At 52.2% G+C, this 12,493-nt stretch overlaps 1 protein-coding gene across 1 annotated transcript in view; it reads left to right on the top strand.

The window, feature by feature from the left end:
• SLC35E4 (solute carrier family 35 member E4) overlaps positions 1-2,769 on the top strand; it is a 5,025-nt gene extending 2,256 nt beyond the window's left edge. The window contains exon 2 of the mRNA XM_085311689.1: positions 630-2,769. Coding sequence (XP_085167815.1) covers positions 630-1,057 — 428 coding nt within the window. The 3' untranslated portion in view covers positions 1,058-2,769. The remainder of the gene's footprint in view (positions 1-629) is intronic.
• The last annotated feature ends 9,724 nt before the right edge of the window (positions 2,770-12,493 follow it).

Below are 12,493 nucleotides of genomic sequence, written 5' to 3'. Positions count from 1 at the left end.
GTTACGCCCTGCCTGTGTCGTGGTGGCCTTGCATCACCCCAGACCAAATCATCGCCCAGGCTCTCAGACCGCAGTCCCCATCACAGCGTCACTGAGCCAGCGGCAGGGTTTGATTTGCCCTCCCCCCGCCCTTTGCTCTTCCTCTTGGTGGGGATGCTCAGGATTTCTTAACTGCTACAGTGCTGATGAGGGCTGAGGAGCTCAGAGTGCCAGACTTCCTGTGGTGCCACATGCCTTGGGGATGCTCGGGGGGGGGGGGCAGGGAGGCTTCTGGGGGCACTGAAGTAGGCTGCTCATGGTGGCAGTGGGGGCTTTTCTCTGCCCAGCATGGTGCCAGCCCCGGGAAGCTCCGATGCACACACTGGCCGTCCCCTTGGAGGTGTGTGTGCGTGTATGCGTGCATGTGTACGTGTGTGCTGGCATATACGTGCATGTGTGTGTGTGTGCAGTGCGTGTGCCTGTAGGCACGTGTCTACATGCATGGATGTGTTGTGTGGTTGTTCACCCACTGCTCAGGTGGGTAGCAGTCTGTGACAGTACGGGGTGGCGCATGCTGGTCTTGGGTGTCCTGCTTACTCCTGGCTCTTCCAGCCCCACTGTGACCCTCTGTTCCCTCCCCCACCCTGTAGGTCTGCTGCTGCAGGAGGACAGGCTGGATGCCATCTCCTTGCTCTGCCTCACCTCCTTGCCCAGCTTTTGCATCCTGTTCAGTGCGGCCATGGCGCTGGAGGTGGGCCCTGCCTGGGCAGGCATCCTGCGATATGACAGCACCCTCTGGGCCTACGTCCTGCTCAGCTGCCTCGGCTCTGTCCTCTACAACCTGGCCAGCTTCTGTGTCATCTCCCTGACATCAGCCCTCACCATTCACGTCCTGGGCAACTTCAACGTCGTGGGCAACCTGGTGCTGTCCCGGCTGCTCTTTGGCAGCCACCTGAGTGGGCTCAGCTACGTGGGCATCGGGCTCACACTGGCTGGGATGTTCATGTATCACCACCCTGACTTGATTGCTGCTCGTTGGGCATCGTGGCAGGGCCAGGCCCAGGGCAAACGGGAATAGCTCCCATGCACAGGGCAGAGAGCTGCCATCCGGGGTGATCCAGGAAGCCAGAGAGCCTGCGGCACACATTGCGTGTGCGAGCGGGTTTCTATGTGTGCACAGCTCTGCATGCAGGTCAACACGTGTGTAAGCGTGTGCACAGGCTCTGCATGTGTGAGCGGGTCTCTGCGTGCACAGCTCTGCATGCAGGTGGGCAAGACATGTTCATTGGTGTGCACAGGCTCTGCGTGTGCAAGTGGGTTTCTGCATATGCACAGCTCTGTGTGCAGGTGTGTGTATTGTATGCAGGCTCTGAGTGTGCATGTGGGACCACAGGCTTTTCCTGTGTTCTTCTGTGTGCACACACTGCCTCAGTGTGTGCACGCAGCTCTGTGTGCAGGTGTGGACATGTGTGCCTGTGTCTGCAGGCTCTGAGTGTGTGTGCGGGTGTCTGTGCACACAGGCTCTGCAAGTGTGTTTGTGTGTGCAAACACAGGCTCTGCATGGGCAGGTRTGTGTGTGTGCACACACATGGCTCTGTGTGTCTGATCGCTGTCCCCTCCTGGAGAAAGCACAGAGTAGCATGTGTCTGTGTATGTGTGTGAGTGTGCAAGTGTGAAAATGTGAGTGTGCACTTCACTACTGAGCTCTGCTGGATGGAGTAAATCTGGAGTGTGTGTACAGGGCTAAGTGTACATATGTTTTTAAACTCTCTCCTGGGGGATGGAGCATATCAAGCCTGTGTTGGGGGGTCAGAGGTCTTCTGATGACTATAGCCGTCTGCCTCCTTCCAGGGCTGAGTGGTCTCTCATGTGGCCGAGTAAGGATGAGCATCCCCAGATCTTGTTCCTACCGTTCTGGGACATGCTGAACCCCAGCGCTCCCCACTCTGATCCCATGGCACCCCGGCCCCGGGGCTGCAGGCAGGCTGCGGCATCCCGGCTGTGCCCTCCTGGCTGCTGCTGCTCCAGCTCCGGCCCTCAGTGGCTGCCTTCCGTCAGAGCCAGGATTGTCCCCCGGGGCTGCCTCTCCTGCGTTGGTCCTCCCCGACCATCTCAGGCTGCTGCTGCTGGAGCTGGGCAGGCGCAAGCAAGGGTCCTGGGCAGCCTGCTCATCCCAGGGGCTCCTTCCTGGAGGCTGTGAGGGCCCAGCAAAACCATGGGGATGTCTCAGACTGCCCCACCATCACCCCAGGGCTCCAGGGCTGGAGCATGGTGTGCATGCTTATATTTGCAAATGGAGGTGCGCACCCACACAGAGCCTCCAGCCAGGCTGTGCGTATGCCATGGCATGGGTGCGCACATGTCCCAATTTGTGCTGACACACACACACACATGTGTGTGTGCACTCGGACGCTGACACACACCCTCGGCAACTCTATGTGGGGAAGACCCATGCTTGCACCTGGGTGAGCATCCCCCCTAGCAAGCACAAGCTCGGTGCTAACCTGCCAAGCAGCATGTTACTGCTCTCACACCCGTATGTCTGGGAGCTTTCCTCCCATGTATGGGTGCCCACACTCCAGAGCACACGTGCTCCCACCCGGATGAGTGCAGGATCACAGACACTCCCTGTGTGCACGTGCACCACAGCTGTGGCACGCACCGTGCTGGCTGGGCAGTGTGTGGGCTGCTGCTGCACTCAAGGTCTCCATGGCGGGGAGGGAGCCCTGCCTGGGCCAAAGGACTGCTCTAAATGCACTTGTCCTGAAATAAAACTCTATTTTTGTTGTATTCCATCCATTTTGTTGTATGCTCTTGGCATGATGTCCCACCCAAAAACAGCAGCGCTTGCGGCCAAGGTGCTGGTGCTGGGTGTCACGGGTGAAGGAGCAGAGATGCACAGAGAGGGGAGGCTGCCCTCCACCATGAGGAYGGTGGGAGAGCCGGGTAATGCTGCAGACATTCTGACCACAGTTGCGTGTGAAAGGAGTTCACACTGTTCCCCTGGGGGCCCTCCAGGCAACATGGCCAGGAGCATGTGTGCTGGGAGGCGTTTGCCTTCCTCACCCGTCCAACCATGCTGAACTATATTTCAGCATCATGACTTTTGCCTGAGGAAAATCAAAATAAGAAGGCACCTGACTTAGGCAGGTGTTTGCACATGGGATGTGAGGGTAGGTAAAGCTTCCAACCTCTTGTGCTCCTCACCAGGAAGCTCCTCAGGACCTGGGCTTGGTGCATGCAGAGAATGTTTGCAGAGTGAGGCCAGGAAGACGCACCTCTCTTTCTTACCTAAGAACTCCTCACTCAGTTCTTAGCTAGTGCTTTTCACCAGCATATCACAGCACCTTCCTGAGAAGGCCAGAGGAACAACCTGCTTTTAAAGATGGGAAACTGAGGCACAAAAATACTGAAGTGCCTTGGCTTCCACTTACCTGGAAATGAAGAGCCCCAGACTGCCATTCTGGGTTGCTACCTGCTAGGTGATGCTGCTTCACTTCAGGGCTGGCACTGGGCCCCTCGCCCAGGAAACACGTCTTGGGAGGACTTAGTGAAGGGAGAATTGCAGCTGCCCAAGGAGCAGCAGGAGGGATGTGTGACAGGGCCAGGAGTCATGGGCTATAATTACCTAAATGAAGGGCCAGTCTTGCACTGACCTGGCATCCCAATCTTGTCAGAGTCACTCTGGCAGACACGCCTCATCTTACCCCAGAGCAACCCATCCTCTGACAACCTGCCTTCTTGCCAGCCCCGTGATTCAGAGCTACCTTCCTGTGTGGGAGTGCAACTTGCTTACCCAGTTCTTGCCCAGCCCAAGTCCAGGAAACTCACTTCTTGCTCAGCTAGCCCTGTTGATCTGTCTGGTCTCCCACCCTGCTTTAATCCAAACAGCAATTTTCTTCCACTTCCCCATCTGGGAAATTTTGAGGTGGCAGTTGTGCCTCCCGCAGATGTGTCCTGAGAATGGCTCCTTCCCCAGGGAGGAGTGAAAAGCTGACTTGCAGGGCTGGCAGGGCCATGTTGATGTGCTGGCACGGCCTATCCTGGTTGGCACGTTTGCCAGGGTGCCCCAGGGCAGTGCCAGGAGCCGTGCCAGGCCCAAACTCAGAGGGCCCAAGAGACCACACAACAGCCCTGCTTGTGCCAAGAGCCTAGAAGTCACAAGCAACACACATTTCTCTGTGTGTTTGCTTTTAAGACTCATATTTCTGAGGCTTTTCCATAGCAGGGAGGATTAAAAATCTTACTAATTTGCCATTTCCATTTGAAAGGCAAGTCAATGTGTGGCCCTAGGGATGGAGCTGGGTGAAACTCCACTCCATGGAGATTCCCAGAACATCACAACAACGTTATCGCTGCTGTAGACTGTCAGAGAACTGGAGGAATAGGACCTGCAAACCAGCCCACCCGTGACATCACTGGGTTGAGGAGCCCTTCCCAAGGGAAACACCCGCCCTTCCCAGCCCACATGCTCCCCCTGAGTCATTTGCTGGCACCAGGGTCTCTGCTGGCTGCCCAGATCCTGCCTGGATGTGTGACCTTGCCTTGTTTGTAGTACTTTGAGTACTTTGTAGTACTGGCCACATTCCTTCCTGCTCAGTGGTGTGCAGCCAGCCTGCTGTTGGGTGCCTCTTTGTGCTGCACATGGGCACTGGTCTCATGGGCAGCTCCTGTGCTGGGAGGATGCTTATAGTACTCATAAATGGCTTGGCAGCACCCAGGGGCTGGCCTGATGGAGTTTCCCTCACTCCCAGTATTTCAGACTGTGTTCTCAGCCCATTGGCATTCCCTGYCTCCAGCCCCTGGGAGGGAGTCAGGTTTCTGAACGGCTGGGCTCAGCAAGAGGGCATGGGCATGGCAGCAGCTCCTAACTATGCCTGGTCCAGCACTACTCCTCAGCCGCTCTGCCTAAGTTGGATGGGCTTCAGGAGCCCAGGGAGAGGAGAATCCAGGAAGGGAGGTGCAGAACASAGCCTGTGGTGCCTTGGGCTGAAGGAAAGGCCTCGCACAGAGCACAGGCTGCTTTGCTGGTGAGTGAGCAGAYGAGGGCATTGCCCCTCCAGTGCAAGCACCTTTCTGGAGAGACAACCCTGGCTACACAAGGCAGGACAAAAACTAGTGCATCTGTGTAAGAAATTAGACATATTCTCTACAGCAGGAGCAATGTAGCCTGGGGATACCCTTTGCATGGGCACATGGATCCAATAGTCTCAAGCTCCTCAGCCCCAACTGGCTTGGCCCTACCATGGGACATGGTCAGAGTCCTTCAGTGAAGCTGGCATGTCCTATTCTCCTCCTAGTCCTGGCCCCTAGGTCTGCTGCCCCTGCTTGCAGGAATCCATCTGGCATCAACCCAAACAGAGCCTTTGACAGCAGAAGCTGCCCTACAGTTCCCAGGCTGCAGGGAGTGCTTGGAGCCTCTCCAGAAGGCCTGGACTGATGGWCTGCCCTTCTGCAAGAGGTGTGCTGTTGTTGTCATCAAGTCAGGGAGTTGTGGGATGAAGTCAGTAGATTGCAAAGCATCCAATAAAGTGAGCAGGAGATAGACAGGGTGTTCTTGGAGACTGCACTGCTCCGGGAGTCCCAATCCCCTGCAGCAGGGGAGCTGCTGGAAGGCTCTGGGCAGAGTGAAATAGTACAGCACAGYGCTGTAGAAGAAGGCTGGAAACTAGTTGCTTCTTGTAGAAGAAGAAGAAAGGCCCCTACTCCTCCTGTAGACTTGGACTTACAGTTGAAGAACTGGTTTAATACCCTTCAGGATGAGGAGGACCCGGACCTGACCTCAAGGGAAGCAACTGGGCTGTCAAACGTTGTGCCTCGCGTGACCACTTGGAAGAGGCGATGAGTGGTTGCTGAGGATGACTCCATGCTGTGTGTATGTGGCAGGGGGACGGAGGCACCTAAATGCTGACCTGACCCCTCCTCTAGAGAGATTGGCTGCCTGCTGAGCACAAGGATACGAGATGTGACTGAAAGGCTGCCAAGGCTTGTCCACTCATCAGACTACTACTCTCTGCTGCTCTTTCATGTGGGCGGTAATGATATCAAGAGCAAGCTGGAAACAATCAAGCAAGACTTCAGGGTTTTGGGCATGGTGGTCAAGGGTTTGGGAGCCCAGGTGGTCTTCTCATTGGTCCTGCCGATGAGGGGGAGGCGTGGGAGGAGGAGTAGAAAAATTTTCCAAATTAACAACTGGCTGCGCCACCGGTGTTGGCAACAGGGTTTTGGTTTCTATGATCATGGGACATTGTTTGAAGATCAGCAACTAGTGGGGAAGAGATGGGATTCACCTCACCAAGTGGGGCAGCTCTATCTTCACAATCAATAGCAAGAGAAGGACTGGGGAAAATGTGGGCCCACTGCTGAATGGGGCGGGGGCCCTGGTGACGAAGGATGCAGAGATAGCAGAGTTACTGAATGCCTTCTTTGCTTCAGTTTTCACTGCTAAGGGCAGCCCTCAAGAATCCCAGAGCCTGGACATAAGGGAGAAGGTCTGGAGAAAGGAAGACTTTCCTTTGGTTGAGGAGGATAGGATTAGAGATCTTCTGGGCATGCCTGACATTCACAAATCCATGGGCCCTGATGAGATGCACCCATGGGTACTGAGGAAGCTGGTGAATGTTRTTGCCAGGCCATTYTCCATCATCTTTGAAAAGTCCTGGAGAACTGGAGAAGCGCCTGAGGACTGGAAGAAAGCCAATGTCACTCCAATCTTCAGAAAGTGCAAGAAGGAAGACCCAGGCAACTAGAGGCCAGTCAGCCTCACCTCCGTCCCTGGAAAGGTGATGGAACAGCTTATTCTGGATGTCATCTCCAGGTATATGGAGGAAAAGAAGGTGATCAGGAGCAGTCAGCATGGATTCACCAAGGGGAAATCCTGTTTAACCTATCTGATAGCCTTCTAGGATGGAATGACTGGCTGGGTAGATGAGGGAAGAGCAGTGGATGTTGTGTTCCTTGACTTCAGCAAGGCTTTTGACACAGTCTCCCATCACATCCCCCTAGGTAAGGTCAGGAAGTGTGGGTTAGACAGGTGGATGGTGAAGTGGATTGAGAAGTACTGAAAGGCAGAGCTCAGAGGGTTGTCATCAGTGGCGTGGAGTCTGTTTCAAGGCTTGTGGCTAGTGGCATCCCCCAGGGCTCAGTACTGGGTCCCACCAGTTCAACCACCAGTTCAACTTCTTCCTCGATGACCTGGACAAAGGAACAGAGTGCCTCCTCAGCAAGCTTGCTGATGAGACCAATCTGGGAGGAGCAGCTGTTATACCTGAGGGCTATGCTGCCATTCAGAGAGACCTGGACAGGCTGGAGAGCTGGGTGTCCTGCTGGACCTTGGACAGCTGGGCAGAGAGGAGCCTGACAAAGTTCAACAAAGGCAAATGCAAGGTCCTGCACCTAGGGAGAAATAACCCTAGGCACCAGTACAGGTTGGAGGTTGACCTGCTGGAAAGCAGCTCTGCAGAAAAGGACCTGGGAGTGCTGGTSGATGACAAGSTGACCATGAGGCAGCAATGTGCCCTTGTGGCCAGRAAGGCCAATGGTCTCCTGGGGTGCATTAGGAAGAATGTTGCCAGCAGGTYGAGGGAGGTGATCCTGCCCCTCTACTCAGCCCTTGGGGAGGCCTCATCTCGAGTACTGTGTCCAGTTCTGGGCTCCCAAGTACAAGAGAGACATGGAGCTACTGGAGAGAGTCCAGTGTACAGCTATGAAGATGATCAGAGGGCTGGAGCCTCTGCCCTCTGAGGAATGGCTGTGAGAGCTGGGCCTGTTTAGCCTGGGGAAGAGAAAACTGAGGGGGGATCTTATCAATGTCTACAAGTCCCTGAAGGGAGGGTGTCAAGGGGATGGGCACAAACTCTTTTCAGTTGTCCCATGYGACAGGACAAGGGGAAATGGGCAAAAATTGAACCACAGGAAGTTCTGCCTGAACGTGAGGGGGAATTTCTTCACTGTGAGAGTGACAGAGTACTGGAACTCCATTGCCCAGAGAGGTTGTGGAGTCTCCTTCTCTGGCGATCTTCAAGGCCTGCCTGGATGCAACCCTGTTTAACATGCTCTAGGTGACCCTGCTAGAGCAGGGGKGTTGGACTAGATGATCTCCAGAGGTCCCTTCCMACCTTACCGGTTCTATGATTCTATGATCACATCCTTCCTGCTCCACTTACAGCTGCATCTGCCCAGTCTCTGCACTTCACCAGGAAACAAGTGGACATCAACTAGCACTGAACAGAAATGATCTTCTGTCAAATGCTTCTTCTGAAAAGGCACATCACAGGGTTTTACCACAGCTGGGGACAGGAGCTTGGATAGGCAGCCCTGTTGTCTATTTTGGTGTCGTGAGGGTAGCTAGGTGAACTATTGTCCTGGTCTAAGGACCATCATTAGGTCTTTGAAATCCCTGAAGCTCTCGTTACCCAGAGCAGGGACCTTTCATTCCTGGGAAAACTTTGCCCATGCACAGCCYCTTCCAAGCATCCTCGTTGTTTTTGGTTCTTTTCTAGATAATACTCTACTAAAGGCAGGGCTGAAAGGTCTTTTAAACCCTGCATTTCCATGTCTGGGACCATTAACCTCTGAGATCCTATTGCTCATGGATTAAAAGTGTAGTACCTAGGCACTCAGCACATGCCAGCTAATCTTCCCACATATACATTGATTTCAGGTTTCCACGCTCCCTTTCAGCAAGCTTTCCTGAAATATCTTCTTTCCTGAAAGGAGACACAAGGTGGGATGACAGCTATGAAGCCAGTGAGCAGTGGCAGCACAGCCTGTGGTTGTGGAAAAACTGCTGGCACTTCCCCTTGTTCAGTATCATCATGCTGGGGGTTCTGACTGACAAGAGGTTCCCAGTTAGGTGTGAAAATCTGAGGCAGAAGAAGATGTGTGTGTGTGCACAATGGAAATGGGTTGTTACAGGATCTGGCTGAACTGTTTTTCTGGGCTAGCTGCTAAATTGGTTCTGAAATCCTCCTCTGAGGCAGTGATGAACCATCCCGTGGATTTAGCTGTGAACTGCTGCCGTTGGCAGAAGAGCAGTGTACTTCCAAGCAGGGAAGGAGAATTGGGCTTTACTACTTGTCAGCTGTGTGCYGTTGAGTATGCTGTAGAAATTTTCCATGTTTCAGGACAGAGATTATTGCAGTCTTCAGGGATGTTGTGAGGTTTACAGCATTAGCACAGAGAGAAGTGGTATCGGCAGATGGGGAGCAGCAATGACAAATATTTGCTAAGCCAGGGAGCTTGAGCCACTATATCATTTTGGAAAACAGCATTTTCCCCTCATATGATGGGTCTTAAATATATACAATCCTGGTTACTGCATCTCAGTCCTCTGTTGGTGTCAGATGCTCTCATGGCAATGGGATCTGGTACTGCAGGGTCCCACTGCTGGTGAATATGGCAGGGAGGGGAGCAGGCCTTCAAGGGAGACATTTTGGGAAGAGCCAGGAGGTAACCATGACAAGAAACCTAGAGTGCATGGCTCACAAGGAAAGATTCAACAGAGGAGGCTGGGTAGCCTGGGGGCTTACAGACCATTAGGTTTGCAAATGTTTGCTCCAAAGAGAACATGAATATGCCTCCCTTTAGGACAGGACAAGAAATCATGACCTGAAATTACAGCAGAGTCTTTTTTATAGGGTAGACATTAAGAAAAGCATTCTCTCTGGCAGAAGAGCCCAGCCTGATAGATGACAGAAGGACTGCAGTGTCCATCAGCAGAGACAAACATCTGAGGATGCTTGAAGCAGAATGAGGCTGGTTTCAGGTCAGGAGATGGATGTGATGACCTTTCAGACTCCCTTCAGCTCTACATTTTCTGATTCAGCACTGAAAAAAAGATTCCAGAATTTGCTGTCAACCATTATGGGGCAGGCTGGCTTTACTGGTCACTTTATTGCTCTCTCTCTGTGGCACAGGGGCTCACTCCTCTGCTTCAACAAAACCGTTGACTTTCTGTAGCCACGGTCACAGTTGTCCAGGTGTGGAGCATCTTTCTTTGGGGAACATCTCCCAAAGCTCCCATATGTACCCTCCTGGGATGGAGTGTAGCAGCTGGTGGTCACATTCTCTACCTGCAGCATGAGGATGCCCTTCAGTGCAAAACAGGGAACAGGATACTGCTATCTGGTTGCAGGAGATTATGGCCAAAGTTTCCACAGGATCTGCTTTAGCCATGGTTAAGAAAAGTTCAGGGCAGCACTCTCGCCCTCTCTGGTACTGGCATAGGCTGAGACTCCACCTGCCTGTCAGTTCAGGCATGTCTGGATCCTCTAGCTGCTAGGTGAGTCCCTCACTGCTAACAACTCACACAGGAAGTGCAGCTCTGCATGCTCTCCATGAGGCGGTATCTCCAACAGCAATGTAATCCTAGTGTTATATTGGAGGCAGAGTTCAGAGGGAAAAAACAAGGCTTCTCAAGTGATGCCACCAGCACTTCTCCAGCACCATCATGTTTCCTCGGAAGTCCTCCTTCTGAGCATTAGCCAGCAAAACTGCATCTACTTTACATCAGAGCAAAGGAAAGCAGAGGAAAGTGCAACAAAGCTGATGTGCTCCTTTGGGTCTGAGCCTGCATTAGAGGAAAGAAGTCATGTGGTTTCTGAAAGGAGTCGTGATTCAAAGGTAGGATTGGTCTGCTTCTTCATCAGTACAGCTCTAGCACAAGAGAATTGTGGCCCTTGAATAGCACTACTAAACGCTATTACCTTGAAATATAAACAGCATTTAACTTGAGATAATTATATCTGGATGCATAGAAATGTTAGCAGAAAGAACCACTGCAAAGTGGTTGCTTGAGGAAGATCATCTTACAGAAGGCAGAGTTTCTAAAAGATTAAATCACATAAGCTTAAAGAAATGTATAGAACTATATACTTTGTTTTCATAAAAAATCTGAACTTTATTTAAGAAAGTAGATGTTTAAGATAYAAATATCTCCTGTGATTATAATACTGTGCTGCTTGCTGTATGCATAACATTATGCTGCTGTATGAAAACTTATATGGTACATGGGCAATTGTAAAATGCAGTTACTGATGTATCCAGCATGCTTTATTGGCACAAGCCAGCTTGTGCCCATGCCAAAGTGCTACTCTACTGGGCACAGGCTTTTACTGAAACAAAGAAGCACTGCCTTTTTCTTGACCTATGGAAGTGGCATGAAGGAACTCACTGGACCTTAACAGTATTAGCACTAAGTGACTTTCCAGTCAAGAGGAATGAGAACTTGGTTCAATGGGTTTGAATGTCAGGGCCAAGAGCGCACTGTCACCTTTTAGGAGTTCAGCTGCCTGCACTCAAGGCTAGTTCTCTGGTCTGGGGCAACTGTCTAATCTGGATTTTCATGGCTGTGAAAAAAGAGGTGTTCAGTTAAGAGTTGAGAGCAGCAGCACCATCCCTCATCCCCCTATTTCTCTTGCAAGCACCATTTAAACAGAGACRCTTGTCCTTGGTCCCTGCCAGAGCTACTTTGCAGCCATGCCTGTGCTTGGCCATGTACCCCACCGAGATGGATTTGGACTCTGACCTACTGACCTGACATCCTGGCTTAACCTTGGGCATGCCTCATTGCTACAGACTTSCCTGGTGACCTGGACTCTTAGCTGACCTTGGTTACTGTCACTGGRCCTGCTCTGCTCACTTTGTGCAGGTGCTGTGGGACTGCAYCCTTGTTGGTGAGGCTACTGCTCCTGCCTGCTTTGCTGGCACTCTCAGCTCCTGGCTTACTTTCCCCTACAGAGCAGCTGCTCCCTGACACTGAGTGCTGAACCAGGATTTTAAAGGTGCATGAGAATAGAAGATTTGGCATCTGGGGCTTTATATTCTCCAGGCATGTCTCCAGAAAAGTTAGCTGTGAAGTTTGAGAGCATTTTTTAAAGTGGCTTTATGGACTGCCAGGACTCCCACTTAAGTGACCCCCCCCCCACCTGCTGCTACATATGCAGAGCCCTGGTCTCTCCTCTTTCAGAGGGTGCCTGAGACMTAGCCAGTGGTCCCCTTCACAACAGGCAACAGGCACACAAGAGCCAGACATCTGCAGGACAAGCTAGGGCTGCTTGCAGCATTGCTGTTCTTGGTAGGTAGCACAGGGTCTCGCTGCAAATCTGGAGCAGAGAAGGAGTGGGAATGACTCTACAGCCACTAACTGTACCCTCATCTGGTCAGAAGAACCAAATCAGAGATCTAAACTGAGAAGTGCCTGAGGTGGCTATACAGCACACACGGCTGGTAACAGTTCCTYTAAGAGATGTATCATGTCCATGATAGTCTCTGTGATACCCCTGCACTCAATCATCTCATTCTRTTGCTTTTCTTGGGCATTTCCATTCTGCAAGAGGGAATTCTTAAATTTTTATGAGGAGCTGGATCTTTGCTGTGCTTCYAGAGAGCCGCTTGGGAGAAAGACAACATACCCAAAGGAAGATTAGGCTCTTATCATCCACCACAGCTATCATTCAAGCTGCTCTAAGGCCTGCAGGGAGATAGTTCATCAGGTTGCTCTCTGTGGGGGTGG

This window comes from Rhea americana, unplaced genomic scaffold (assembly GCF_003343005.1).
Source record: "Rhea americana isolate MKP2758 unplaced genomic scaffold, rheAme1 scaffold_347, whole genome shotgun sequence".
In the NCBI taxonomy this organism is placed as follows: domain Eukaryota; kingdom Metazoa; phylum Chordata; class Aves; order Rheiformes; family Rheidae; genus Rhea; species Rhea americana.
The sequence above is the reverse complement of the archived record's forward strand: the minus strand, read 5'-3'. Positions and strand labels throughout refer to the sequence as shown.